The sequence below is a fragment of the Thamnophis sirtalis genome, unplaced genomic scaffold (genome assembly GCF_051295495.1).
Source record: "Thamnophis sirtalis isolate CommonGarterSnake01/CBP01778 unplaced genomic scaffold, rThaSir2_p1.2 scaffold_2, whole genome shotgun sequence".
NCBI classification, from domain to species: Eukaryota; Metazoa; Chordata; class Lepidosauria; order Squamata; family Natricidae; genus Thamnophis; species Thamnophis sirtalis.
This window is the reverse complement of record NW_028261382.1, coordinates 349,330-376,705: the sequence shown is the minus strand read 5'-3', so window position 1 is coordinate 376,705 and position 27,376 is coordinate 349,330. Positions and strand designations below refer to the sequence as shown.

The following is a 27,376-nucleotide window of genomic DNA, read 5'->3' as shown; positions in this document are numbered from 1 at the left end:
CCGAGGTGCTAATTTCCTTTTCCTTATCCCAGGGGAGCCTTCTCCTTTCCCTGCTCTCCTCCCCGTTCCCCCAGCCCCGCTTGCATCCTCCTCGCTCTCCCCTTCCTCCCACGGGGCGTCAGAGGAAGCCCAGGGACGTTGGGTGGACTTGAGGGCCAGCCGGGAGGAAGCCTTGTTGCCTTTCGAGCCCCTTCCACGGGCGGGGCGGGTGGGGGGGCCGAGTAAGCGGAGAGCCTCCATTCTAGGTAGGACGGTCCGGCCTCTTTGGCCCTGCCCTCGGGTCCTATAAGAAGCGGCTGCCTTCACACCTGCCTAGATGCGCCGAGGAGGACAGCCGCGCCTTCAGCACTCCTCTTGGGGGACGGGGAAGAAAGTAGATAAAGTCCGCCCTCCCCTTCTCTCTCCCCCCCCCCCCGCCCCATCCGTCATCATCATCTTCAGCCAGATAACGGGGACAGAAGTGCGCCGGGAAAGGCAGAGGCAGGAGAGGCGATGACTTCCAGCAAAATCGAGATGCCCGCGGGAATGAAGGCGGACCCGGCGGCCCTGATGGCTTCTCTGCACTTGCTGCCTTCGCCCACCCTCAACCTGGAAATCAAGCACACCAAAGTAAGTGGCCCCTCTCGCTCCTTTCCCCCTTGGGAAGCTTTGGAAACGAGGAAGCCCTTTGGATGCTGAGCCGCCTCCAGAGGGACCTTCCCCTCTGCAATTCCCCCCAGAGTTTCTCCGGAGTCTTGAGCACAAGCAGTTGGTGGCTACTGAATCGGAGAGGGAGACCCCCACCACAATTTGTAAGAGAGAGAGAAAGAGAAGGAGAAGATTGCTTTGCATTTCAGTCTCCCAGTCTTCCTTTTAACCTACTATGTCAGGTTTTTCTTTCTTTCTAAGAATTTTTCTCTCTGAATGTCATTTGTTCTAGATGAGTTTGGGGGAACTTATTTGTTCCTTTGTCTGAACCTTGTTCTTTCCAACTAAAGCTGCAAATATTTTGTTTTGTTTTCTGTTTGAACTGGTCAATAGACGCCTCTCTGGGGTCTCCTCCGTTAGCATTCCTGGAGGAGATGCAGTCCAATCAAGCCTGGCGAATTTGGAAGGAGTTCTCCTCTGCGGAGCTGCTTCTTAAAGAAAGAAATAGTAGAGACTATCAGGGAAATGCTCGTTTCTTGTTTTTCAGCACTTGGAGTTTTTCAAAGGTTGAGATAATTACCCCAAATTGAAGTTCTAATGGCCGGTTTAAATTTGCAACGTTCTGGCTGTGAAGTCCTGTTTATATTTCACAGCGGTGTTGGACATGATCTTCTGGGAAGATTCCTTGCACAGGTTTCAGGGTGATTTCATCTGGGTGGAATTTTGCAAGAGATGCTCCCACTAGATCATAGCCTAAAATCAAACCTTCCTCGTATTCTAATCCTGAAATGCTTTAAAAGGAGATCCGGTGCTTCAAACTTGAACAAATAATTGATCGCACTTGAAGAGAAGTACCGAGCTGGAGATAGGATGGTTATGAGGTGTGTTTTTAGTCCCATTTGCTGAATAGCATTTTACTTTCAAAATGATCTTCTGCATTTAGTAATTCATTTACAACTTCTTTTAAAAATTAAGCAATAGCTAGGCTAAGCAGATTAAAAAGCTCCTTTGTAGCCCTGCAGATCATTTGGCTCAATTATCCACATTCATCTTAAAAATAAACCCTTCGGTTTGTTTGCAGTAATTTTTTTTAACACCCGCTGTAAATCACTGAGCAGATTCCAGGGAGGGAATGCAGGGAGTGCAGCCCCAGTGAACTTTGCAAAAGCAGCTTGTAAGTCCTCTGGAAATCAGTGGGGTCTGGGGCTGTGGGTCCCCCCTCCCTTGGATGTCTACCACATTTGCTTAATCCTTTTGTCTGAAATGGAATAGGGTTTCCTGGCTAAGCAGGGGGTTGGACTAGAAGACCCTCAAGGACCCTTCCGACTCTGTTTCTTCTTCCTATTTTAACTGTTCATTTTAACTGGTGGGGCCAACATTAGTGCCCCAACACGAGTTCTTTTTTTTGGCTTTGACCAGAGCCCAGAATCTCTCCAAGGGTCTTGAAGCATCTCTTCTTCTGACGTATTTCTTCCCATGAGCGTTTACAAATGGCCAACGTGGTTGCCCTGGCATCTGGGTAGCAGAAAGAAGGTGGAGCTGTTGGTCCAGGCTTGCAGGGTGCCCGGCACTCTTCCTGGGGGTAGAGCTCTGCCCTCAGGCCCCCCACTTCAGGACTGAGGTTTCGGGCTGCCTGTTTCATGCAGGAGGGAGTCAAGGCTTCTGCTCATCCCTCCGGGGTGGGCCGTGGGCAGGATGGTGACTGGCGGCTGCACTACGAATCCTAGTGTCCTCCCCTGTGGGTTGTGGGTCCTGAAGGATGGGGCACCTGGCATTATAACTTAGCACACCTGAAGAGGTTCCTGCAAGTGAGGCAATGTGAAGCCAGAAGGGAAAGCCTCCTGCATGGTAGGACCGGAAGAGGCAAAATTGCCACCTGGATCTGCTTTAAGGGGCCCTTGAACTCTGGGGGCTTAGTATAAATGGGGGTTGAGCTGGTGCAAAGCTCCAGAGGAGGGAGGTGTCCCAGGAGGAAGGTCATGGCCCTTGGCAGAGGAGGCTCAGGCTGTCCTGGGATCCCCCAAGCCGAGCCAGGTGGAAATCGGACCCTTTCCTTCCTGCAGAGGCTTCCCTCCCGCAGATGCCCAGATTTTGCTCTACGGAGCTCCGTTTTTGGTGGTGATCAGTGGGACGGTCCTCTTCCCAACGTCCCCAGAGAGAATCCGAAGGGAAAGGGTGAAAGAAGCGAGTTATTCCTTGATTCCCCACCCCCATCCCGGGTGTTTTCCTTGGGGTCCCTGCCTCTCTCGCCCGGATCCTCCTCTCTCTCTCTCTCTCTCTCTCTCTCGGCTTCTTCCCCCTGGGCAGGCCTGACAAATGATTTATAGCTAATTGGAGCCTTTAATCGAGGGTCCTGGCTCTCTGGCCAGACTCTCATCCAGGCCCAGATCGCCTTTCTCACTTTGGGGAAAGAAAAACAGTGAGGGAGAAAAGAGCCGACTGGCTTCCTTCAGGCGCTGGGCTCCCTTCGCCCTCTGAAGTGACAACTCTTCTAAACAATCCTCTTCAGAAGCAGAGTTGGGAAGGCGGCAGAGGCTTCCCTCCTTGGCATCTCAAAATCTATGTGTGTGTGTGTGTGTGTGGTTTCTCTTGCTGCTTCCCCTGTAGGAGAAGGCAGGGAGTCCGTGGGAGGCTCTGTGCTCGCGTAGCCGGCCAGGCCAGGCAGCCTTCCCACACGGGGGGCTGTGCCTCAGTCAGGAGCTGCATCAGAAGGTCTGGAGCACCAGAGCCCTCGGCTCCCCCCAGGCCTTTTCAGCGGGCTTTGGGCAGGGCCTCGCCAGGGAGAGCGAGGGTCTCCTTTGGGGCTTCCAGGGGCTGCTGGGCAGCGCCCTCCCTCGGATGCCCCCCTCCCACCCTCCGGCCGATCCCCCTGCCTGCCTGTGGGGCAGCGACATTTGTTCCCCCATTTGTTCCCCACAGGCGCCTGCCAAGGGAGGGCTGGGAGGTGGGAAGAAAGGAAATATTCTGCTAACTCTAGAAATGGTCGCCTAGAAGTCTCCTTGTGTTAAATAAACCCAGCCTATGGAGAGGAAGGAAGGAAGGAAGGAAGGAAGGAAGGAAGGAGGGAGGGAGGGAGGGAGGGAGGGAGGGAGGAAGGAAGGAAGGAAGGAAGGAAGGAAGGAAGGAAGGAAGGAAGGAAGGAAGGAAGGAAGGAAGGAAGGAAGGAAGGAAGGAAGGCCTCCTTGGTGACTCACCAGTCTTGGAGACATCGGCCGTGGGACTGAGGCTTTGCTGGAAGAGGCTGCCCAAAGAGGAGGCTCCCTCTCAGCTGCAGCTGTGCGGCTCCTTCTGGGCTCTTGCCAGCCCTAACCTGGGGCAGGCAGATTAATTGGGGGTCAGTCCGCTGGAGAAAGGCAGCCATTTGAGGCTGGGGGGGCTCAGGGTGGGGGGGGAGCGCATGGACTGTGTGCTTCCCCTTTCAGAAGCACTTTGGGGCCCCGGGCCCTGCTTCCTTCTCTGCTCTTGGGGATTCTGGGGGGAGGGGAGAGGAGACGGCTGCATCTGGACCATTTGCAAATGAATTCCAAGGGTTTTGCTTGGCAAGGCTTCCCAGGAAGTGAGCTCCAGGACATGTGTGTGCTTGTTTGCAGAAAGCATAAGTGGAGAGGCGTAAACTATTGGGAGCAAAGCTCATCTCCATCGCCCAGGACTCCAGCGAACGGTAGGCAGAGGCACAGAAGTCCTGGAGCCACCCAGAAAATGGCAAGTGGCCCTTCAGCGGGGAGCCAATGCCTCTCCATGACATCAAAGGAATCCCCGTCTGAGCCATGGCTGGGGGGGGGGAGCTGTGCCTGCAGCCCCCACCTGTTTGGTTGAGATGTTGCTCTTCTCTGCCCTGGAGCTCTGGCTTCCTGGCTCTGCCAGCTGCTCTCTTGGGGTGGCCCCTCACGGGAAGAGGGCCCAACTAGCCCTTGGTCCCAGTGGGAGGGGAGGGGGCTGTCCCTTCAAAAGCTCCTTTGGCTTCATTTGAATCCTACCTGGATTGGCAGCCTGGCTGCTCCCATTTCCCAGCCTGGGGGCCCCCTTCACATCAGTGCTGCCCCCTAAATGATCCTTCTTCAGGAAGGGCCCCCAGGGGTCTCAGGTAGGATGAGGCAGGATGGCTGGGGTGAGGGTGGCCTCTTGTGGACCTCAGGGGGGGAGGAAGGGGGGAGAAAGGCTGGAGAGATGAGCGTAGGCAGGGAAATCCTGCTCCCTTTGCAAACCTGTTTCTAAGTGGCAATGGTGGGACCAGTTAGCACATCTGGCCTGGAGAATATGACCCTTTTGTCCAGCTGTGATGTGGAGGCAGGACACATGGTTGAACCCCTTCCCCATGGTGGATCTGGGGAGCCAGCCAGCTCTCCTTGCAAGGGGGGCTGTGCATCCCCCCCCCCCAGTGTGGCTGCTGGGACAGGCTGGGATAAACAGCCCCTCGTTGGAAGACAAAGTGTGTTATGATGGTGGAGACAGCCCTGTTGGTCTTCCGCCCGCTCTGTGCTCAGGGTGAAGAAGCGCCAAGGGGGGGGGGTCTGCAGGAGAGCCAGTGCCCCCCCCCCCATTCAGCTATGTAAACCCAGTTAATCACTTTCTGGAGCTCTGCTGGGAAGAGAAATCACAAGCTTAGAGTGGGTGGCTTCCAGTGGGCAGAAGTGAGGGGGGCGTTTTTTTTTATAAAAAGTTTTTTATTATTCATTTACAAACATAAACATTCTATCTGTCTACCTGCAATGTGTCCTCTGGTTACAAACATCTCTGTGCAGCATCATTCACATTTTCCATCTCATTCACATTCATATAACATTATTTCACTAAGCTTAATATTATAGTAGACACATTTAAACATTAGAATGCTCTCCATTTTCTTCTTGATATCTTATAATAATAATAGTTTAAAATTAAACATCCTTATTCTCATTATACACACACACACAATATCCTTTTTATTTACATCTCTATCTTAATATATTTTTACTTTCTCTTTAATCTTCATTTCCAAACTCCTTTTTTATTTTCCAGCCATTGATAAAATACCTCCCATCTCACATAATATTCAGTTTGTTCTTTCTCTCTAATTGCTAATGTTAATCTGTTCATTTCTGCACATTCTAATAGTTTCCTTATCACCTTTTCATCAATTTCTCCACTTTTCTAATGTTGTGTAAATACAATTCTAGCTGCGGTTAATACATGAATAATCAAATATACATTCCTCAGGTAAAATTCCTAGCAGAAATATTTCTGGTTTCAGTTCAATACATTGTTGTGTCATCTCTTCCAACCATACCTTGATTTTTATCCAATACTTTTTTACTTCTCCACATGTCCACCAACATTTCCAACATTTAGCTGATTTGCCCTTAAACATTTTCGCCAACCTTGCCAGCGGTAGATGCCATCTGTAAAACAGCTTATACAAATTCTCTTTATATCAGTTGACATTAATTTGTAATTCCTATCCCACAATTTCTGCCATTTATCTAGTTCTGTCGTGTAACCAAAGTTTTTCGCCCATGCTATCATCATCTCTTTTACTTGTTCCTCTTCCAGTTTTATACCCAATAAGGAGCTATACAATTTCTTTATTAGTTTTTCTTCTGCTTCTCTTAAGATTTTATCTAGCTCCGTTAATTCTTTGTAAAATCCCTGTATTTTAACATCTTTTTCATATTTTGACTGTATCTGCACAGATGAATACCACATTATATATGTGAAGGGCAGTGGTGGGTTGCAAATATTTTTTACTATTGGTTGGGGCACTTTATATATTTTTATGGATTTCGTTGGTTTTGTAAAACATCCAGAGTGGCTTGAAGTTGAGTTGGGCAGCTGTAATGAATGCAAATGGTTAATTAAATACATGATGGGATTAAGGGTCCTGGGGCCTAAACTGTATCCTTCAGATCCTGAGGAAGGTTTCCTTGCTCTTCTTCCTCTGAGCAACTCTATTAATTGTGAACCGTGACTTTTCAAACACTGCAGGCTACTAGAACTGGCGGGGCCCTGGGAGGGCATCCAGACCAACCTACTTGTTACAGCCACAACCCTCCCGACAGGCAGCCTGGTTCCACCAGCCAGGCCAGGCCCAGCTGGGCAGGCCAAGAGGAGGATCAGCTGAGCTTTCACCCCGACTGGGCTCCCTGTCCAGCAGTTGTCAGGAAGGGAAATCTGCCCACCCCAATCTGTTGGCCAGCTGATTCTCTTCCCCTGCAAGAAAGGGCTCCAGCTCCAGTGCAGGCTGGACCACCCTCCCCATCCTCCCCAGCTGGTAGGTGAGCAGCCAGGGAGGCCCATGAGTGGAAGAGCCTCTTCCAGCTCTGTTTGTGCCCCAAAGCCAGTCCGTGGCCGGTTTCTCTGCCTTTGTTCTAAGGACGGCTGGGGGCATCCCGGGGACCTGCCCCCCCCCTCCAGCTTGCTTCTTATGTTTGGCTGTGGAGAGGATGGGGGGAGGGGGCTGGGGGGGCTTTCATGCTGGCTCAATGGACTCCAATTTCCGAACTCCATGCAGGGATTTTGCTTCCTTCTTAAGTTAAATCCAGGCTCCTGCATTGTGGCACCCGGAGTAGCAGGGCTGGCCGGCTGCAAAGAGAAAGCCGCACTGTGGCCCCATGGCCGTTCTCGGAATGGCTGGGATTGTCTGCCTTTGACAAGGGCCTTCCCTGGCCCAGGACGCCTCTCCATCGGAGGGATCCTGCAAAGAAGAAACGGCAGCGCCGCCAAAGAAGCAGCGCCCATTCAAAAGCAGCTTCTGCTCCTCTCCCCATTCCCTTCGGAGCCTCCGAGCGGGGCCCTCCCTCCCGCCTGCCCTCCCTCCTGCCCGGGCCCTGCTTGGCCCCTTCACGGGAGAAGGGGCGGGGAGGCTGTTGGACACAGCCGGTGGAAATGGCAGCCAAGAACTCAGCCTAATGGCGCAGGTGAGAGGCGAGGGGGAGGGGCAGGAACCAAGGACAGGCACCTCTGGCACATCTGGGCACATAGAGAGAGGGGGGGGGGAGGTCCGGAGGAGGCAGACCCTCTGGGCGGGCAGGCACCGTTCGGCAGCAGGAGGTCCCCGTCTTCTCCTCCTCCGCGCTTCGACAGTTGCGCTGACGGAAAGCGTGGAATCCCGCCCCCCGCCCCAGTTTATAGCCCGGAGTAGCGGGCCGCGTCTTCTCCCTCCCGCCGCCTCCCCCCCTCCGCCGTCCAGGCGTCTTTGTTGCTTGCTTGGGTCTCTGCTCTCCTTCCACGGAAGCCACGGGGGAGCGGAGCGGGTGCCGGTGCCAGGGAGAGCGGGGAGCGGAGAGAAGGCTCCGGGCAGGGACCAGCCGCCCGAGGGAATCTCTCGCGCCTTTGTAGGCTTCGGAACAGGAGCAGCGCCTGCAGCTGAATTGCGGCAGGGAGGCCGGTTCCGAAAATGGGCATGCAAGGGGCAAGGCCGGGGCAGCCGGCCTCCACCTGGCCTGCTCCAGACCAAGGCCCTCCGTTGGGTTGGCAGATCCGGCCTCCCGGCAGGGAGGTTTGGTGAAGTCCGCAGGTGTCCTTGGGCTCCGCGATCCTCTTGGTCTTCTCCCTTGCAGGCCCTTGAAAGGCCGCTTTTACAGCCAGCCTCGTGGGGCTTCCAGGGATGTTGCCAATTCGTTGCCTTCTGGTGTCGCCTTTCCATCAAAGCCGTTTTATTTCTAATATGTTTCTGCTGGACTGTTACACCGAGGACCCTCTGGAGGTCCTTGGCACAAGACCCGCTGAGCACCCCCCCCCAGAAGCTCACCCACCCCACCCTTCTGGGGGGCTGGAGGGGGGGCTCTTGGAACCGGCTTCCCCAGAGATCCAGCCCCTCCCCTCTCGAGGGCCTCCTGGAGGTTCTTCAAAAGGAGCCTTTTCCCAACAGCTTTTGTGCATCTTTTGCTTTTTATTTTTAGCGTTCTGGTGAGAATGGTGGTTAATTCATTCTTGTAGCTTAGTTTTTATTTCCTTATAATTCAATCTTACGAGGTAGGTTTTCATTTTTCTTTCTCATTCCTTGAACACTTCTGAGAGCCATGAAATTGTGGCAAGACGTACGTTTAATGAATAACTAAGCAGCAAAGTTGGGAGACAGTGTCAAAATGAAACAGCCCCCCATTAAGGAAGGCCGCGTGGATGGCTGGAGAAGGCGGCAGGATTTATCGCCCCAATATGCCTGAGACGCGCATCCCGGTTCTCGCGGCAAGACAAAGAGCCCGTCTCTGGTCCACACGGCACCCAGCGCTCCTCCCTCACCCGCCTGGGCAACTTTTCCAGCTGCAGGGAAGCAGAGAAGGCTTTGGATCACCGCTGGGTGAATTTCAGATGAACATTATTAGCTTGTAGTCCGTCTCTGTCTGTGAGGGAGAGCAAAAGGCTCTTCCTCTTCCTTGCTCCTGCTGTGCAGCTGCAGGCGCCCCCCCCCCATTCCTTCTCCCCCCCCCCCCGGCTGCCTGCACAGTCCTGGCCAGTAAGCGGCCGGGATGTTCTCCACAAGCACCAGGCGCTGTTTGTGAGGAAAGTAGGCCAGCAGCTGCAGAGAGCAGGGCCAGGAGCTGCGGAGGAGGCCACAGGCCTGTCTGGGCTCACCCAACCCTTCTTCCTGGGGGTCGGGGGGGGGGCTGAGGGGGATGCCTGGGATGCCCACCTGAGAAAGCCCTCCTCTTGAGGACTTGGGCATCCTTGGGGCTCCTAATGCCAGCCATGCCTGATGCGTACCCCAAAGGGATCACGGGTGGCCAGCGCCAAGGCCCCATGGATCAGCAAGGATCCCACCTGGGCGGATCCAAAGATCTCTGAGCTGCCTGCAATTCAGTTCCGTCTGAGGGCAACTGTGATGGAGAGACCCCCTTCCGAACACTTCTGTGGCGCTGCCACCCGGGCCAAGCTCTCCGCAGAAAACCCCCTTGGCAACTGCCGGAAGATGCTTTGGCCCCTCAGGCAAAATCTTGGGCTGGGGGCGAATTGACGTCTGCAAGCTTGGCTTTTGCAGGAGGAGCGCTTGGCTGTGAGGGTGGTTTGGGCCGGGGGGGGGCCCTTCTTTAGGACCGGCCTGGTCATAAGCCCCCCTACCCCCCCCCCTGGATAGGCTGGGCTTGGGAAAGCAGGAAGGAGGCCGGCTGGCTGGCAGAGCAGGGGCTGTGTGTGCTGGGCCGTTCTGTGGGCTGGGCCTCCCCCAGGTCAGGGGGCTCTGCGCTCCTCCGCCTCTGCCCTATCAGACCTGGAGTTTTTCACTTCAGAACTGAATCTTGCTGAGCTGAGATCAAACAGGCAAGGTGGGCGCTCGGCCGGTGATTTATCACGCGAAGGAGAAGCATCGGGCCAAAGGGGCCGGGAAGGACGGAGCCAGCGGCATTCCAGCCGTTCCTCATCTCTGTGGAGAAAGCGGCTCCCAGGCCAGGCGGAATGGGGGGCTCCCCCCCTCCCCGTCCTTTTCCCATGGCCTCTCTTTGTTTTGCTTTTTGAGAGATAAATATTGAGAGAGATTGTGTCCTCCCTAAAAGGATGAGGTGTCCTCTAGTAAAGAACGGCATTTCCAGAAGCTGATTATTAACAGGAAGGCTAGAATTACTCTCTTCACCTAAAACAACACAGAGAGGCATAATTCAACCCTGGGTTACTGAAAAGGGGCCCAATCCACCAGGAAACTCTCCCAGCAGGGCCTGCTTGGTGTCAAGCTGCTCCCTGCAAACAGCCGTTGAATCCTAGGAGTTGAATGAGATCCAGCGGCTGGTGGTTGGGGGCCTGCCCTCCCTCCTTGCTTTGGGAATGGATTCTTTCTCTGTCTCCGAAAGTGGGGGTTCTGGAGTGATGTGCAGAAAGACCCCCCTTCCTTCCTTCCCCCTGACTCGTCCCAAAGGGCTGCTTCCCTCCTCCTCTCCGCCGGGAGAGGACTGAACTTCTTCCCAGGGGAAGGTGGACGACTACTTGGAGGGGGGGGTGTCCCATCTCCCCTGCTCAGCTGAGCTCAGGATCTTCCCTTGCGTGGAGGTGGCCCCGCGTGGATCAGGGCAGCCACCAGGCCCACAGCAGAGAACAACTTCTCAGAAGCCGGGAAGCCGGGTGGCTCATCCTTAGGAAGAGCACCAGAGTCCATCTGCCCAGAATGAGGACAGGAAGGCTGGAGCACGGCCAGAGGCGCAAGTGCTGGCCCAGCGTCAGTGGGATTATGAAATAACTACCAAGGGAAAGGGAAGCTGCCGCATTTTTTGCGTGTTTTCAAAATTGTCCCAAAAAAGTACCGTTATGTACTCAGCTCCAGCCGCAGGATGGACGCTTGGGGCCAAACAGCTGTGATTCCTCCAGAAGCGTCTCTGGCATTCGTGCCCCTCCCTCCAATTTTACAGGTTTGGCCTCAAAAACTCTCAGAGGATCAAGCATCGCATGAAAAACGAATCACTTGGATGGAACTGAAACTGTAACCAGCTACTAAATAAGTGAAAAGTGGGAAATTCTGATTCATCCAAAAACCTGCTTTTCCCCCGAGGGGGGAGGGGTTTGGGGGGGGCTGTTATTAAGTGGATGCTGAAATCCCTTTCCTGTACAGAAGGGGGGAAATCCTTCTGGAATGTCAAAAAGCTTACTAAGACCAGAGAAAAGCAAGGCCCAGGGAAGCACATCCAGTCTCCACTGCTGACCACCGGACAGGGCTCTGCTGGACGTGGGCGGAGGGTCCAAGAGGCAGCCCAGCGACATCACCCCTAGCGGCACGGAGAGGGTCGCGCATCCCCTCCTGCAGTAGCATGGAAGAGTCTCCCAGCAAAGGAAATGGGAGCCAGAGAGCGATGGGAACTCCGGGGCCAAATGGACGGCAATCTCCATCTCTCTTTGCAAAGTTCTCCCTTTGAGAGAAATGGCCCAAGTGAGCCAGAAGCATCCGGCGGCCTCTCCGAGCTCCAGGCCACAAAGAGGAGCCATTGCAAGGTGATGCTTTCCACTGGTTCGTCAAAAGGCGGCTATGAAAAGAGTGGAAGATGTTTTTGCATTTGAAGCTATTCCATTTCTCTACCCTTAAAAGTGGCCACAATCCCATTGACCTGTGGCCAAGAGAGGGACGATGGGCACCGGTGGCATTTGCCCAGTGGTTGGAGCAGCTGAGGGCTTCAGTCAGAGCCCAAGGGACGGAGTTGGGGGCCCGAGAGCTCTTTGCACCCACCCTTTCCAGGATGATTCCCCCCCACACACACCAACCTGACAGAAAGAGCCTGCCGCCAGAGTCAGGGCTTTGGATGACAAGGCCCGTGGCTAACTGCTACTCCCCTTCCCCTTGTTTTCTCACTCCGAGAGCTGTAACTCTGGGTTCAGCCCAAAACACCCGTCTTAGCAACTCTTGGGAAACCTGGTTAATCAGTTACCTTCCATACATTCACCAACACGCACTGTGGCTTAAGGCTGAATTAAGCTGTAAAAATCCCCCAGCTGATTTATGACTGCAGCTAGCCTTAATTAACCCTGATTCCAGGGCAATTGTGAGAGCTTTCCCCCTTGAGCAGGAACAATGCCCCCTCTGGGCGGTGCCAATCTGGGCATGATTTACAGAGGGGCCCTTTCTCCCTGAGGCCGTCCCTTTCTTCCTCTGGGCTGGGGAAGAGCTGGATATAATTCACTGATAGCAACATTTGCTGTCAAATAGCCGCCTTGATTTAACGTTGCCCACTACAATGGCAGCAATAAATAAGAGCAAAACAAACCAGGGGAACGAAAACCCCACTTGAGGCTTTGCAGGGATCCCCGTTCGCACAATGTGTCATCCTTGTCCGAGCCGGTGGCATTTTTACGAACTGGCCCTAATGAAAGTCAGATCAAATGTGCGGCTCTCGGCATTTCATCAACGTCCACTGGAGGTTCTTAAAAGTCCTGCCAAAGCCTCATTTATCCTTGGAGAATCCTCCAAGCAGGGAGGAGGGGGGGGGGGCTTGTGGCGTGGCACTACCTGACACCAAATGCCTACAACTCCCCAAGAGTGAGTTATTTCAGCATGAGATCGGGCTTGTAAAGCCGCCAGCTGCTGAATTTCAGGACTTGGAGCCTTTCCAAGACGTTGGATGAGGAGAGAGTAAATATTCCCCCTTCGCAGCCAGATCGAAGGCAGCCCATTTACAGGAAGGAGCTGGCAAAGACTGAGTTTTGTTTATACAACGTCCTGGGACAGGAAGAAGCGAATGTTAACCATTAACAGTAGCAACTCCTCTGTCGCCTCTTCCTGCCCTGCGAGACTCCAGGCCAGGAAGAGCCCGTTGTTTCCGTGAGAGGCAGACGCCCGAGAGGCACCCCTGCCACGCTCGGCAGCCTCGAATGGGGAAGGTCCCTTGGGGGGCTTTCAGCCTGCTTGTGGCCGGTTGCTTTGGGGAGCATCACCCCAAGAAAAGCCGGATCCACTTTGGAGGTTCGGGGGGCAGACGGGGAGCCTGATGGAAGGACCCGAGTTTTCCCCCTCCTCTAAGCCAGGCACAGCCGGGCGGGGGGTTCTCTGCCGGTTGCAAGCCGTCCAACAGGGCAGCCTCCGTCCTGGCTCCCAGAAGGGAAGCCTGAAACCAGGGAAAGCAGCCTAGGGAGAACTTGGTGCAAGTGTAACTACGACTCCCATGACCCCCGGGGAGGAATAATGGTGACCCCCAGGGATGCTGGGAATGGTAGTCCTGAAAGGACTTCCGGTGGAAGAGGGAGGCTGGGTGGGAAAGGCCCCTCCAGGTGCCAGAAGAGGTAAGGGGAACCCCTGCATTTTAGCCAAAACCAAAAGGCCCATTTTTTTTCTTGCCTTTTCAGATATTTATCAACAATGAGTGGCAGAATTCAGAGAGTGGGAAAATATTCCCCGTATTTAATCCTGCAACCGGAGAACAGATCTGTGACGTGCAAGAAGCTGACAAGGTAAAGATAAGTGGGGTTTCTAGCCTGCCCTTGCGTCTCCCCACAACACCCCTGTGAGGTAGGTCCGCCTGAGAGAAAAATGCCCAGATGCCAACGGCCTGGCCGGCTCCGTGGCCGGAGAAGAGCTGACACCCCCCCCCATCTCCCCGGGCCCCGTCCCAGAATGCAGAAACGGCAGGTTGGTGCTTTCGGGGGGGGGGGGGCTCCAGTTGCCAAGTGAGGGGGGGGCATCTCTATCCCAGCTGCTTCTCCCATTTCCCAGGCTGACACAGACAAGGCGGTGCAGGCTGCTCGGCTGGCCTTCTCCCTGGGCTCGGTGTGGCGGAGGATGGACGCCTCTGAACGAGGACGCTTGCTGGAGAAGTTGGCGGATCTGGTGGAGAGGGACCGCGCCCTCCTGGCTGTAAGTCCAGCGGGTGGGACATTGTGGGAGGAGGCCAGACGCTGCCGGAGGAAGCTGCCTTTCAAAGTGCTCCTTCTGGGGTTTCGGGGGAACGGAAGGAGGAGACGCTGAGCTCCAGGCAGAGTCGGCTGACCAGGGGGCGAAAGAGGGCATCCCGATCCCCCCTGGGCAGCTCTGGGTCCCCCACCCCCCCAGGGTGCCCAAGAGCCGCTGAGCTGCATGGCCCAGCCCACGGCGGTGGAGCACGTGGTGAGAGCCGACATGGTGGCATGGCTAATGTTATTTTCCACACGTCAGGCGCTTTGAACTAAGCCAGCAAACATCTTAATTCCAGCTTTGTCAACACTTAAATCATCTCACCACCAGCAGACGCTGTAAAATCACCCCGGGGGGAAGGGAGGGGCTCAGCAAATCAGTCGGCCGCCGGCCGGTGGCTGCGGTTCCTGAGCCAAACCTTTGTTGAATTTGTCCGCCACAGATGCCGCTGCTGCCGGCCCCACCGGCAGGGAAAGGGAGGAGCCACCACCCTCCTGCGCTTCAGCTGGATTTATGGCTCTCGCCCAGCGGCTTCCACAGATGCGTTTCCTCTGCCGCAACCTTCGTGGGCAGATAATGGGGGCTCTTAAAAGTGATTTAAGCCGTGGCAGCGAACATTTTATGGGGCTCCTTAAGAGGAATATGGGAAGATCTCCTCCACCAGGGCCCGCGGCGTCTTTTGATTGGCTTGGGGCCTTGGTGGGGAAGGGCACGGGAGCTATCTCCACTGCCAGAGGAGCCTCGGGCCGCAGCTGGGACGGGCATTCTTGAGCACCCGCTCGGCTCTCCCTGGAGGGACCATCCGCCTCCTTTTTGGGGGCTCCCACCTGGCAGCTGTTTGGTCCCAGCATCCAGAGGGCCGGAGGACGTCTTGCCTGAGGCCGAGAGGCTGCTCGGGGTGACCTGGGCGGGGGGCAGCCCTCAAAGAGGGGACGGGTTGCACCTCCGGCCCCTGGGGAGGCAGGCTGCTTCGGGGAGGGCTCGCCACTTTTCAGGGGTACATGCCAGGAAACTGCTGCCGGAATGGCTTTGAGGAAAAGCCTGTGGGAAAAGACAGCACAGAACTGCCTGAGCACCTCAGCGTAAGCCTCAGCCGGGTCTCAGGACTTTGGTCTTGCAAGCGGGGCCTCCGGATGAATCACACAGGGGGCCCACCTGCCTTGGCCTGAATCAAGGCTCCTGGTTAGGCCTCTGGCGGCTTTCGGCCGTTCGATGGATTGGCGGTCGTGGGAAGCCCTGTGCCGCCTCCCTTCGCGTGCACCAGGCCCTGAGGGCATGCTGGCTTGGCCCCGGCATTGGCGGGGGAGCCCTGTGTGCAGAGCCCCCCTGTTGCTCCACCCTCCAAGAGAGCCATCCCTGCCGGACCCTCCCCACAGCTCCCTCTGTTCCCAAGCCCAGAAGGAGGCCTTGATTCTTGCTCCGCTTGGCCTTGCAGACCATGGAGTCGCTGAACAGTGGGAAGCCCTTCCTCCAGGCCTTCTACGTCGACCTTCACGGGGTCATCAAGACCCTGCGGTATTTCGCCGGTTGGGCAGACAAGATTCACGGATTGACCATCCCGGTGGGTAAGTTAGAATCTGCCCTGCATTCGTTCTGCGGCGTCTCTCCAGTGCCAGGTAGGGGCACTGCAGGGGACGGCCGTCTGCTAACACCCCCCAAACTCCTTTCCTCCTCTGAGCCCAAAGGTCCGTCCTTCCCTCCTTCAATTCAGAGCCATTTGCCATTTCAGGATCCAGCAGCATCTCCGCCTGGGGACGGGTCACCTCTGAGGAGACTCAGGGCAGCCCTCCGCTAGAGGGGCCCCTTCCATGCCCCTGGTCCTCCTGCAGACCCACTGTTCTCTGGGGCAGAGCCTGCTTGGCGGGCTCTCTTTAGCGGCCAAGCTGATCCCCCCAACCCTCAGCCCCTTCCCCTGAGCCGGAGGAGGCTGGGAAACAGAGCCAGAAGACGAGGAAACGGCCTGATGCTCTCCTGCCCCAGTTTAAAGCAGGATCCTTTTAATTTCAGTGGTTTTATGGAAACAGTAAAGCTTTCAGCGCTGCCTGCTCAGATTCCGCCCCGGAGGGCGATTCGCAGCCGCAGAAAGATCAGCGTTTGGGCAGAGCAGCCTGTTTCTGTCAAGCCCTGTTCCCCGGCCTCACCGACACCCCGTTTATAGGGCCCATCAGGTGGGCAGGCAAGGTGTGGAGAAGACGGCCGGCTTTCATCTCTCTGCTCCCCAGAAAGCCTCCTGCACGAGGGACGCTTATGAAGTCCGCCCCTTATAGATCCCGGGAGTGAGGAAAATAATTATTTTATTTTAAAATAGTCTCCCTGGGAATCGGAGGCCGGCATTTGCCGCCTGCCTCTTGCCAAGCGCCAGGGCCCCGTGTCTCCCAGTGGCTTCAGAGCCGCCCAACGCAGCGGAGAAGAGGGCTCCTTGAGAGCTGCTCCTCCTGGCTGGGGGTCCAGAAAGGGCTTCCCGAATGGGGTTGGTCAGAAACGCTCCAGTCCCAAACGTCGCTTGGGGGTGAGGCAGCCCCTCCCCAAGAAACAGCTGGCTGCAGCTGCACAGCCTGGTATTGCCTGCCCACAGCTGATGCCCTCCAGATGGCTCTGGCTGCCGACTGGCCTACCCTACAGGAGGATGGGGAGGGGGCTCCGTCTCCTTTTATCTCCCCTGGGCCTTTTCCTAATTAGAACTACCCGGCCCCCCCCTCTCCCTCCGTATCTGCTCCGGCTTCCTTTCCCCACTCCCTTCTTGCTGATAACTGGCCATTCTTTATGTGGCTCCTGGGAAAGCCTTGAAGACATCCCTGCTCACCAAAGCGGATCCCCTTCCCTCCGGCCCCCTCCCCAAATTGCTCAGCGTGAAGGAGTGGGAAACATGGCGAGGCAGAGAAGGCCCCGTGGCTGATCCCAGTCAGGCCGGAAACAAGGCTGGACCTCGGATGCTGCCGGGGGGTGCCGTGTTTTCCTTCCCAGAAGCTCCCTGGAGAAACGTCCCAGAGAGGCCCTCCCACCTGGCCCGAAGGCACGAGTTTCTGCCCTGGCCTCCCCCTTCTCTCCCCGTTCCCTGGGGTTGCTCTAGACGACCCAGGGGGTGCTGTGCCCGGCATCCCCCGGATCGGTTGCAGCCTTCTGCAACAAGGCAAGCGATGTCCGGCACTGCCAGGCCCTGTGCTGGGTCGGTCTCTGAGCAAGACACGCCTGGCGGGCGCCTGGTCGGATCAGCCTTTCCAAACGGAGCCTTCGCAGGCGGGGAGAGGACTGGGCCCCAAGCGAAGCAGAAGAGCCAGGAGGCCCACCGAACCAGCCGAAAGGTGGGGGGCTTTGGCAGTCCCCTCCCGAAGGCAGAGTCCCTGGTGGACGGGGGTTGGCTCTGGCCCAAGGGAGGAATGCTCAGGGGGGAGGGCTTGTGTGGGCCAGAGGACGGGAGCAGCTGGGCTTTGCGGCTGGTTGTGTGATGCTCCCCAGTGTCCCCCTGGAACCGCACACGCACGCACACGCACACGCACACGCACGCACAGAGTGTGCTGCGCGTCTCCCTCCGGTCGCTCCTCTTGGGGTGCTGGTGAGAGTAAGCAGGCCCCTCTCTTCCAGACGGAGATTACTTCACCTTTACGAGGCATGAGCCCATCGGGGTGTGTGGACAGATCATCCCGGTGAGTCTCTCTGCTGCACCTCGTATTTATTTTCATTAGAACCGGCTCCCTTGAAGGGGCTTCAGCCCGGGTGTGTTTCTCATTAGGGGCGGCTGGGCCGGGGGAGAGGCAGGGGAAGCCCACTGCAGGCGGATCCGTAGCCCTTCCACTGCTTATTTGCACATCTTAATAGAGTTTTAGGGCAGCCTTCTTAGGCAGCCCACAGGCTCCGGATTCCCAGGACCAGAGCGAGCAAAGCCAAACAATCCAACAGCCTTTGGTGGCTCTTGGCCAAGAGAGAGACTCACACAGGGAGGTGGGAGGGAAGGAAGGAAGGGAGCAAGTGAGGAGGGGAGGGAGGAAGAGAGAGGGAGAGAAAGAAAGAAGGAAAGAGAAGGAAGGAAAGAAGGAAAGAGAAGGAAGGAAGGAAGGAAGGAAGGAAAGGAAGGAAAGAAAGAAAGAAAGAAAGAAAGAAAGAAAAAGAAAGAGAGAGAGAGAGAAAGAAAGAAAGAAAGAAAGAAAGAAAGAAAGAAAGAAAGAAAGAAAGAAAGAAAGAAGAAAACGGACACCCTCGTGGAGGTATTTCACCTTTTGTCTTCAATAGGTCCAAAATGTTTGGGGCATCCAGCAGGGAGGCAGTGGGGGCCATACCTTGTGCCTCCATTCCTGAAAGGCCCCAGGAAAACTGGGCCAGACCTCCCAGGGGCCCCAGAGGGTCTCTTGACCAGTGCAGCTAAAGGGCCACTATTCCCCTCGGCCGCCGGCCGGCCTCTTCTTCCCCTTTGGGCACCAAGCAGAACCGCAGCACTTTGGCTTTATGTTTTTGGCAGGAAGGGTGCCGAAAAGTCCAACAATGGAAGGGGGCTCCCAAGGGGCCCCCTGTTTGTGTGGCATCTGCTTCCCCCCCCCCATTTCTTGCAGGAATTGGCAATGAAGCTTTTTGGGAAAAGTCATTCCATGTGTCCCCATCGCTCTGCCCAAGTGGTGTTCAGGCTGAGCCCCAGCGCAGAGCGGGTTGAGGGCATGGGGCAATCAATGGGGCAGGATCACAGAATTGATTTGCATGCCCGCTGTCCCCCGTGACCGTATAAAAGGAGAGAACATTTATCTTCTTCTTGACTGAGATGATGTGCTGACTAACTCACAACAAAAGCCTTTTGCTTGCACAGTGGAACTTCCCCCTCCTGATGTTTGCGTGGAAGATCGCGCCAGCCCTTTGCTGTGGCAACACCGTGGTTCTCAAGCCGGCCGAGCAAACCCCACTCACCGCCCTCCACCTGGGCACCCTCATTAAGGAGGTAAGGAGCCCCCGGCACATGCGTGGCCCCGGACCCCCGAGCTCCCCGGCTTTCTCTCAGCCGTGCTCTCTCTCTCTGCCTGCCCCCTTCCTTGACAGGCGGGCTTTCCTCCAGGCGTGGTCAACATTTTGCCGGGATTTGGACCCACCGTGGGGGCGGCAATTGCTTCACACCCAGGGATTGATAAAATCGCCTTCACGGGCTCCACAGAGGTAAGAGTGGGTGCTGTGGGGGGAAGGTGGGTGGGGGAGAAGAAAGCATCACCCCATCCCTTGAATTGGCATTCAGGAACTGAAGCTTTCAGGAAGCCCCCATGGCAAGAAGAGGCCGGGTGCCAGGGGGTAGGTGTTGCGGCCGGTGCTCAGCGCCTCTCCAGCAATGGCAGCCCCTCCCCCCATCATTTCCCAGGCCCTGCGCGTCATTCCCCGCTCCCTGCTCCCAGGGTGCCAGCCTCAGCCCCTCAGGCCACCTTCATGCAGGCTGTGAGTCCCTTCGCGCTCCCTTGGAGTCAGGGGGAGCGACCGTCATGTGTCCTGGTGAATTTGGTGAAGGGCTCCAGCCCGTGTTTGGTTAAGGAGACTCTGGCAGCGGCTGACTTACTGTGGGAAGGAAACACCGAAAGGTTCAGAGCTGCCAATGGCAGCCAAAATAAATGTTCCCTGTCATTTCAGAGGGATTTCGTTTTTAATAGGCCTTTAAAATGAAAATTCTCTGGATTTTGCCCAAATTCGGTATTTGCTTTGAAAAGCTGGCAGCAGGAAGTGAAGAGCATTGCGGGATGAAACAAAGCCATTCTCTCAGAGCCCAAAGCAGGAGCAGCAGCTGGGATATTTTAATCCAACGGGAGCGTAAACTGCTTCAGGTGGCTTTTGATTTCCTGTCCTGCGGAATTCCTGGAGCAGCAGGTCAGCCCCGCAGCTCCCAACCAGGGTCCCTTCCAGGGATGTCGGGAGATAACGCTCCGTGGCCTGCTGGGCCCCCAGAAGCCCCCTTGCTTCCCCACAGTCCCTTTCCGGGGGAGGCTCTGGCTCTGCTCCCGGCTACCCGAGAGGCTCAGAGCAAGACTGACTAGGCAGGGGAGGTTTCGTCTCAGGCCCTCCGATGCCTCAAAGAGGCCCTCCCGGAGGAGGCTTGGGTCCCCCCCGGAGGAGGCTTGCTGGTCCCTGGGGCTGGCAGGCAAGAGGAAGGGCTCTGAAACAAGCTTTCCAGCCCCCCGAAGCCCCTTCCCCTCGTTCTTTCACTCACCCCGTGGCCCCCGAAGCCCCTTCCCCATAATCCTTGGACTGCACAGGAAGAGACCCTCGGCTGGCACATATTCTTCCCTCTGCTCCTGGACCCTCTGTGGGCTCCGCTAGAAAAAGGGGCCGCCCAATTCAGGAGGCTCCTGGTGAAAACAGGGTCTCTGCTGGGGCTGGCAACGGGGAGGCATCCCGCAGTTACGGTTTGCGGCTTCACCCAAGGTGATTCTGAGCAACGCTCTGCCCGCCTGGGACAGACGCAGGTTTGGCTCGGCCTTTCCAGGACCCGAAATGCCTCTTCCTCCCGCTTGGGAGGAGTAGAATGGATGCCCCTCCTGGGAACCTTTGATGTGCCCCTTTCAAGCCCCCTCCCCTGTGCAGGGCTCACCTCCCGCAGGTGGAGGGCTGCGGCCCATGAGCCTCTCACGGCCAGGGACTGTCTTCCCCAAACTCCCTGGTCATGGGTCACTTCCCCCCCCCCCAGCCCCCCCCTCCCCCATCGCCAGCTTTTCATCTATGGCTCATTAGAGATGGTGCTGCAAACCCCCAACCCTTGTTCTTCCCAAAGACCCCCAGGCATCAGAAGTGGGGGGATGAGCCAGAGGGACGGTTCCTCCCAGCCTCCCCTCTTCCTTCTGCGGCCGGCTTCCTCTGCAAGGCAGCATTGGATGGAGCTCAGCCTGGGGGAGGCAGGAGGCTTCCCTCTTCCCTTTCCCCTCTGAGGGCAGCTCCTTTGATCTTCGTCCTTCAGCTGCTGGGCACCTGGGCCGTTTTGGAGTTGCGCCCCCTTTCCCCGGGCCCCCAATGGGATCGGGCTGCAAGGTTCGGGGCCAGGCTGGGGCTGTGGACCAAGCGGGTCTCCCCCAAGTCAGTCTTGCTCTGCAGGCCCCACATGGGTGCATCTGTGGGTCATTTCCCTGCGTGCCCCTGGGGACATGGAGTGCCTCCTGCCCCCTTTCCATTGCTGAGCCCAGGGGCAGAGGGGGCTTCATGGCCAAGCAGGCAAAAGGGAACCTTTTGTGGGGTTGCCGAGTGAAGAGGTGAAGCATCGGAAGATCTTCCCTGAGATCTCTTGAGCTACCGGAAGACGCCCCGGAGGAGCCAAGGAGAAGGGCTTCCCCTCTGCGCTTCCTAAGCCAAGGGACAAAAGGCCACAGACCCACCCAAATCAGGGGGCCTTGCAGGGCGTCGCTTAGGCCTGGCATTCGGGAGCCATAACCACCATTGCCCCTTTGGGAAATTCTTGGTCTGCGGCTCATGGAAGCCAAAATGCTGGATGACTGGAGCAGCTGACCTGAGCTGATCCCTTTGGGGAAGCCTTGTGGGGAAGAGACAGCAGCGCACTGAGATTTACTCAGGAAGCACTAATTCATGCTCGATGGCCACATGGCGGTTGGCTCCTCTGCGGAGAGCTGTGTAAATTTCCAGGGCTTAGCTGGAGTTTCTGTCCCAAAGCCACGGCATTGTTGTTTCCCTCTCCAAAGATGATTTACGTTTCCTCACCCGCCTTCTGCCTCCCGTAGACAGAAACTCTAGACTCATCTCAGAACAATTGAAGTTGGATCCAAGTTTACTTTCCCTCGGCAATCCGATGCGGCTTGTGTGCGGAGATGAATGGTGGGGGTCTGGGCGGTGCAGGAGAGACACACCCCGGTGAGGCCGGACTTCTTCTGTTTTGCAAAGCTGTGCGTCTTCTTTGTAATGGTTTTGGTGCAGGGTCCAAGATGCTCGGCCAGGTCCCTCGGCAGCTCCGATCAAAGGCTTGGGAAAGGCTGTGCCCGCCCCGCTTGTGCGCGTGTTTTCTTTATGCCGAGAAGAGCTGAACAAAGCATGAGTTCATCATTAGTCAACAAGAAACGGGGCAGGACCATCAAAGCAAACTCCAGGAGAGGCCAATGTTGGTTCACGCCAAGCAAATGTTTGGAGCAAACAGCTGTCTTGCTGCTGATCATTGCGGCCCTTCTCAGCAGGCACCTCCTGCCTCCTTGCCAGAGACCGGCCAGCCGGCCACCTCCGGGAAGGGCAGCAGGCCTGGGCCTGCACCTTTCCCAGGGACACCCGGAGCCAGCCCCCCCCCCTCCCAGGGAAAAAGCTCTCTGCGTGGCTCCTGGGCCTGTTTTCAGACCTTCCGGGGTCTCCATCTCAGTGGCAACCTGGCACGGGGGGCCCTTGCAAGGCTAGGAAGTGGCCCCCAGCCATGGAAGCCCAGAAGCCAGTCGGGAGTCGGTGGGTGAGATCAGGGAAGCTGGCTTCTTGGTGCCAAGGAAGCCCTTCTGCCTAGAGGGTCTCCTTCTCCAGTCCCACCCTAACATACGTACAGAACCTCCCCTGGCGAGCGACTCCTTTCCGTTTTCCACCTCGGCCCTAAAATGTCCCAGTCGATCCTTCCACCCTCCTTGGCGACAACCCAGTTCTAAGGATCGGGAGGGCAGAGGCTGCCTCTGGGCTTTGTGGTGGCTGGTCTGGCAGGATGAGCTCAGCTGGGCACCAGGGTTGCGCACCAACTGTTGGCTGGCTGAGGGAGCAGATTTCCACGTCAGCCCGAGAGGGGGCTCCGGTTTGCCCAGCAAATGGCCCCCCCTGGAGGCTGGCATAAGCCTGGCGTGCTCCACAAGGCTCCAGGGAGGCCTCCAAGACTTGCAAGGGCCTCCGCTTGCCTGGGTCACATTCCTCCCTTTTAACAGAACCATTTTCCATTCGGCCATAAACCACGTCTCCAAAGCAGCTCAAGACAAATTTAAAGCAGAGTTTTTAACTAATGTCCAAGAAAGCAATTCAAAACAAACCGGATCAAGGAACGAATGAATGAGGGTAGAAAACAAATAGGATTTTCTCAGCCGACCCCTGAAATTGCATGAATTTATTGGGCTGTTATTTGGTGGTCCTTGGTAGTCAGAGAAACCTTGCTCTGCGCGAATCAAACAAATGCCGAATTTTCACCAGGCCTCCTCTAACCGAAGGCAACGGGTGCCAGCCAGTCTCTGAATAAAAGCTCGGCTTTACCAGGAGAAGAACCAGCTTTTCTTCCCAAGACCAGCCGGCCTCCCACAGGCGGCTCCGTACCTCCGTGGCCAGAGCCTCTCTCCTCCCTCCTTCCGGCCCATCCAGGGGTTACAGCGGCAGCCTCTGCCCCGGGCACTGGCTCCCCTTCTTCTCCCTTTCAGGTGGGGAAGCTGGTTCAAGAAGCCGCCGGCAGAAGCAACCTGAAGCGGGTGACGCTGGAGCTCGGGGGGAAGAGTCCCAACATTATTTTCGCAGATGCCGATTGTAAGTTGGCCCTTTGGAGGCTTCTCCTTTCTCTCCTCAGAACAGCCCCCCCCATCTCTCTCTCTCCAGAAGAGAGAAATAATGTGTAAAGAGACCAAAGACCAATCTGCAGAAAAAAGAGAAAGGAAAAAAATTCTTTTATAGCACTTACAAGTGTAAATTAATCTCTTCTTCTGTGATAAGCCACAGGATGCCCTGGCCTTTCAACCCCACTCCCTGGCCCAGCCTCCCCCCTTGGAGGGCCGGGCAGGGCGTGCTGGCCGAGGCCTCAGGGGTCTCTCTGGTCTTGCAGTGGAGCAGGCGGTGGAGCAGGCCCACCAGGGGGTCTTTTTCAACCAAGGCCAATGCTGCACGGCCGGCTCCCGCGTCTACGTGGAGGAGCCCATCTACGAGGAGTTCGTCCGGAGGAGCGTGGAGCGGGCCAAGAGGAGAGTTGTGGGGAGCCCCTTTGACCCCACCACCGAGCAGGGGCCACAGGTGGGTGGGTGGGGGATGGAGCCCCACCCTGAGCCAACCGCCAGGAGAGGCTGACAAGGGCAGGGCGGGAGGGCAAGCAGGGCCAGTGGTGCCACAGAGCCTCCCCTCCCCTCTCCTCTTCAGATCGACAGGAAGCAGTACAAGAAGATCCTGGAGCTGATCCAGAGTGGAGTGGCTGAAGGGGCCAGGCTGGAGTGTGGGGGGCAAGGACTGGGGCGCAAGGGGTTCTTCATTGAACCCACCGTTTTCTCCAACGTGACTGATGACATGCGCATCGCCAGGGAAGAGGTACCCAGCTGACCCCCCCCCAACTCCCTCTCCCCCTCCCCTGCTGTGATTCCAACCCCTCTGTCGGGCTCAGCCAGGCCCCCAAGTCCTCCCGAGCTGGGAGGCTACAGGGCCCTGCTTGGCTGTGGAGCTCCATCCAACATCTGCATCTCTTCCTGGAAGAGCCGCCAAGAAGCCCATCGCCAGGGACAGCTGAGCCTCTCTTCAAGTGGCCGGAGGCTCTTCTCCCGCCCCTCCCTGGTCCGAGGAGGCTTCACCGGGGGGCTCCCCAGACTTGCAGCTTTGGTCTCTTGGGGGGTTGTGTGTCGCTTCCTCAAGGGAACATCTCTGGGGCACACCCTTCTCTGCCATCCCATTGTTGGTCTCTGTTCCCTTGCCCCAGGCTGAGAGCTTCACCCATTTCTTTTGTGTGTTGCCCTTTCCCATGTGCTGCTGAAGCCTCACACGGGGGTGGGGGGGTGGGGGGGCTACAAATCCTCCTGGACTTCTTCCCATCCATGACTGTCCTCCTTCTGTTCTCCCCGCTTCCCTCCTCCCCCGTGAAGATCTTTGGCCCCGTGCAAGGAGTCCTGCGGTTCAAAACCATGGAGGAAGTGATCGAGAGAGCCAACAATTCCGACTTTGGCCTGGTGGCTGCCGTCTTCACCAGCGACATCAACAAGGCGCTGACCGTCTCCTCTGCCATGCAGGCGGGAACCGTCTGGTGAGGCTGCGAGCACAGCTGGGCAATGGTTTGGTGGGCGAGGCGGGGGCCGCCCTCACGCCCCTCTCCCTCTTTTCCTCCAGGGTCAACTGCTACAATGCCCTGAATGCCCAGAGTCCTTTCGGGGGCTTCAAGATGTCCGGCAATGGAAGAGAAATGTAAGCACCTTGGATAGAGAGTGGGCTTGCAGGTTCTGAGGAGGGGTCCGGGGGGCTCGCAGGGGCTGCCGATCAAGATGGATTTGGGGGTGGGAGAACTGCTACTCAGGAGGATTCCCTTTTTTCCTGAAACTGCCCAGCTGGACGAGAGTGGCCTGGCTCCTCTCTCCTTCCTTCGGGGGCCCTTGAGTCCCAGCTGTCCTTCTTGGGGCGGCCCTGCTCCTGCCCGTGTGGGGGGGGGGCTGGCCCTGCCCGTGGCCCAGGCTCCGGGTGCTGGTTGGGGGCCCTGGGCCCGGCCTTGACTCCCCATCTTCCTTGTGCGGCCAGGGGAGAGAGTGGCCTGCGAGAATACTGCGAAGTGAAGACGGTGACCATCAAGATTCCCCAGAAGAACTCCTAAGAGGAGGAGGGGGCTGCCCAGCACCAGACGCGCCCCTGCCACTCTCCAGAGGGACTCAGCACTCAGGAAGTTTTAAAAAGTGACACTGATGTTTGTTTGTTTTTAAAATAACATCGCAACCAAGTTCATTATTCAACTTGAGGGGTTCTTCTCCACTGCTGACACCGCACTCCTTTGATCTTCTGAAAGGCGCTCGAGCTGGATGGCCCATTCCCCTGCCGAGGGGGCTTTTCCTGGGGAGGGGCAGGCAGGAGGCAGCCCCTGGCCGGGAAAGCCGCTCTGCTTTCTGGCCAAGGCAGGCAGCAGCCTGGGGCATCTTGTGGGCACCCGTCCCGCTGCCTGTGCTCGCTCTCCTCGGGGAAGGAAGGGGGGGCCTGGCCAGGTGGGCTTCCTGGGGGAGGTTGGAGAGGCGGCAGCCACTCCTCCCACTCCCTCTCCTTCCCCCAGGGGTCACCCAGAGGCAAGCCCCCCTCAGCAGCCCTCACTGCTGCTTCGGGGAAATGGGCTTCCTGGGACCTCCATGCGATCCCCTTGCCCGTTGGGGGAGGGGAGGTGTTTTCCTCCCCTGCTCAGGGGCCTCCGTGTTTCTCGGGGAGCTGACTCCCAAAGGCCCCCCAGGCAGCCCTCTTTGAAATGGCTCCCCTGGGTGGCCAAACAGCTGCCCCACCAGCACTGGCTGAGGGTTTGGGGAGGACCCTCCCCCCAAAACCTCTGCCGACTGACAGCCTCAGGAGGCTGGAACTAAAAGGGGCAGCCAGAGACCCATCCTACCTGGCTGCTTTCTGCTTGAAATGATCTTGGGCAGAAACTTTTCTTCCAAAAGGAGGAGCCCTCAACTCACTCAGTGGCCCCCTGAAGCCTCCCCCCTTCCTGGCTAGGGAGCTGGGAGCCCCTGGGAATCCCATGGCCAGCCACAGCGCAGCGCTTGGCCAGATCTAGCCAGGCTTCCCCAGGAACTGGGCCAAAGCCCAGGATTCCCTCGGAGGCTTTGGGAGCCCAAAGGCCGAAGGGGCTGCGCTGAGCTGTGGCTCTTGGGAGGACAGCTGTGTGTTTTCAGCTGCATTCAGGGGAGGGGTCTCCCCAAGGAGTCTGTGTCAGAAACACCTGGCCTCTTCGGAGTCAGCCAGCGCCCACGACTGGCTCCAGGCAGCCCAGGGGCCTCCGTCAGCCGTGGGACTCACTTACCTTCCCTGCCGGTGCGCAAATGTGGGCACACTCGCTGCGTCTGCGCGTGTGCACTGCCTCCTGCGCATGGGCAGTGCGCACGCATTATGTTGGGGTGGGTGGGCGGAGCCTCCTGCCGCCGCCGCTACCGGCTCCCCCGAACTGGAGAGAACCAGCTGAATTCCCCCTCTGGTCTCCATGGCACAAGACAGGGTGCCCCCCACCCACCCAGGCCACGTGGCCCAGAGCAGCAGGCGTTTTCTAGGCAAGCCTCCTTGCACACAGATGGGTGTCCTTGCAGGTGCCCTCCATTTCCACCTGCCTGGCCCAGGAGAAGCTCCCTCTGAGTGCCAGGGCTGCCTCGGGCCTTTCGGGGTGGGTGGGGGGTGGGCAGCGCTCCCTCTGGACACTCCCCGCCTTCCAGTGTTTTCTGCCAGTGATGCTTCTGCATCCTCTGTCCTTCTTCTCTGTCAGTGGTGAAGCACAAGCAAGATACAAGTATTGTTCCTGAGCTGGATAAGACGAACGTCACGTCCTACAGTGTTATAGCAGAAGGTTGTGGGGTTTCTTTGTTTTAATGTTCTAAGAAGTGAGTTTTCTTCTTCTATCCAATATTCGTGGTGAAAGGAATGTTTCTCTTTCTCTCGTGTACCTTCAGAAAGGCCTGTGCTAGCAATAAGCATTTATGCTCTATACTCTGCATTATACGTGTGGTGTCAGTGTGTGTAATTCCAAATAAACAATTATTATGAAGTCACAAAATGGCCATTTCAGTTTCAAGGCTGCCGGAGCCTCTGGAGTCTCTCGAGTTCACCTAAAATCTGGCACTTGGTTTTAGGAGCAAGCAGTGACCCCCCAAGAAG

The 27,376-nt window shown here is 56.9% G+C and overlaps 1 protein-coding gene across 2 annotated transcripts; it reads left to right on the top strand.

Moving 5' to 3' along the window:
• The first annotated feature begins 7,467 nt into the window (after positions 1-7,467).
• On the top strand, positions 7,468-25,688 carry ALDH1A2 (aldehyde dehydrogenase 1 family member A2). Of its 2 annotated transcripts, none has more exons than XM_087703920.1 (13): positions 7,468-7,520; positions 13,354-13,458; positions 13,721-13,861; positions 15,333-15,462; positions 17,480-17,541; positions 18,690-18,818; positions 18,917-19,030; positions 23,221-23,323; positions 23,616-23,800; positions 23,924-24,088; positions 24,634-24,791; positions 24,875-24,949; positions 25,277-25,688. In XM_087703920.1, the coding sequence occupies exons 1-13, from the start codon at positions 7,512-7,514 to the stop codon at positions 25,347-25,349; spliced, it is 1,449 nt and encodes a 482-aa protein (XP_087560046.1). In that variant the 5' UTR covers positions 7,468-7,511; the 3' UTR covers positions 25,350-25,688. The 2 variants fall into 2 exon arrangements, with proteins under 2 accessions (XP_087560046.1, XP_087560047.1); XM_087703921.1 differs by lacking the exon at positions 7,468-7,520 and adding an exon at positions 12,851-12,973.
• Positions 25,689-27,376: the final 1,688 nt, after the last annotated feature.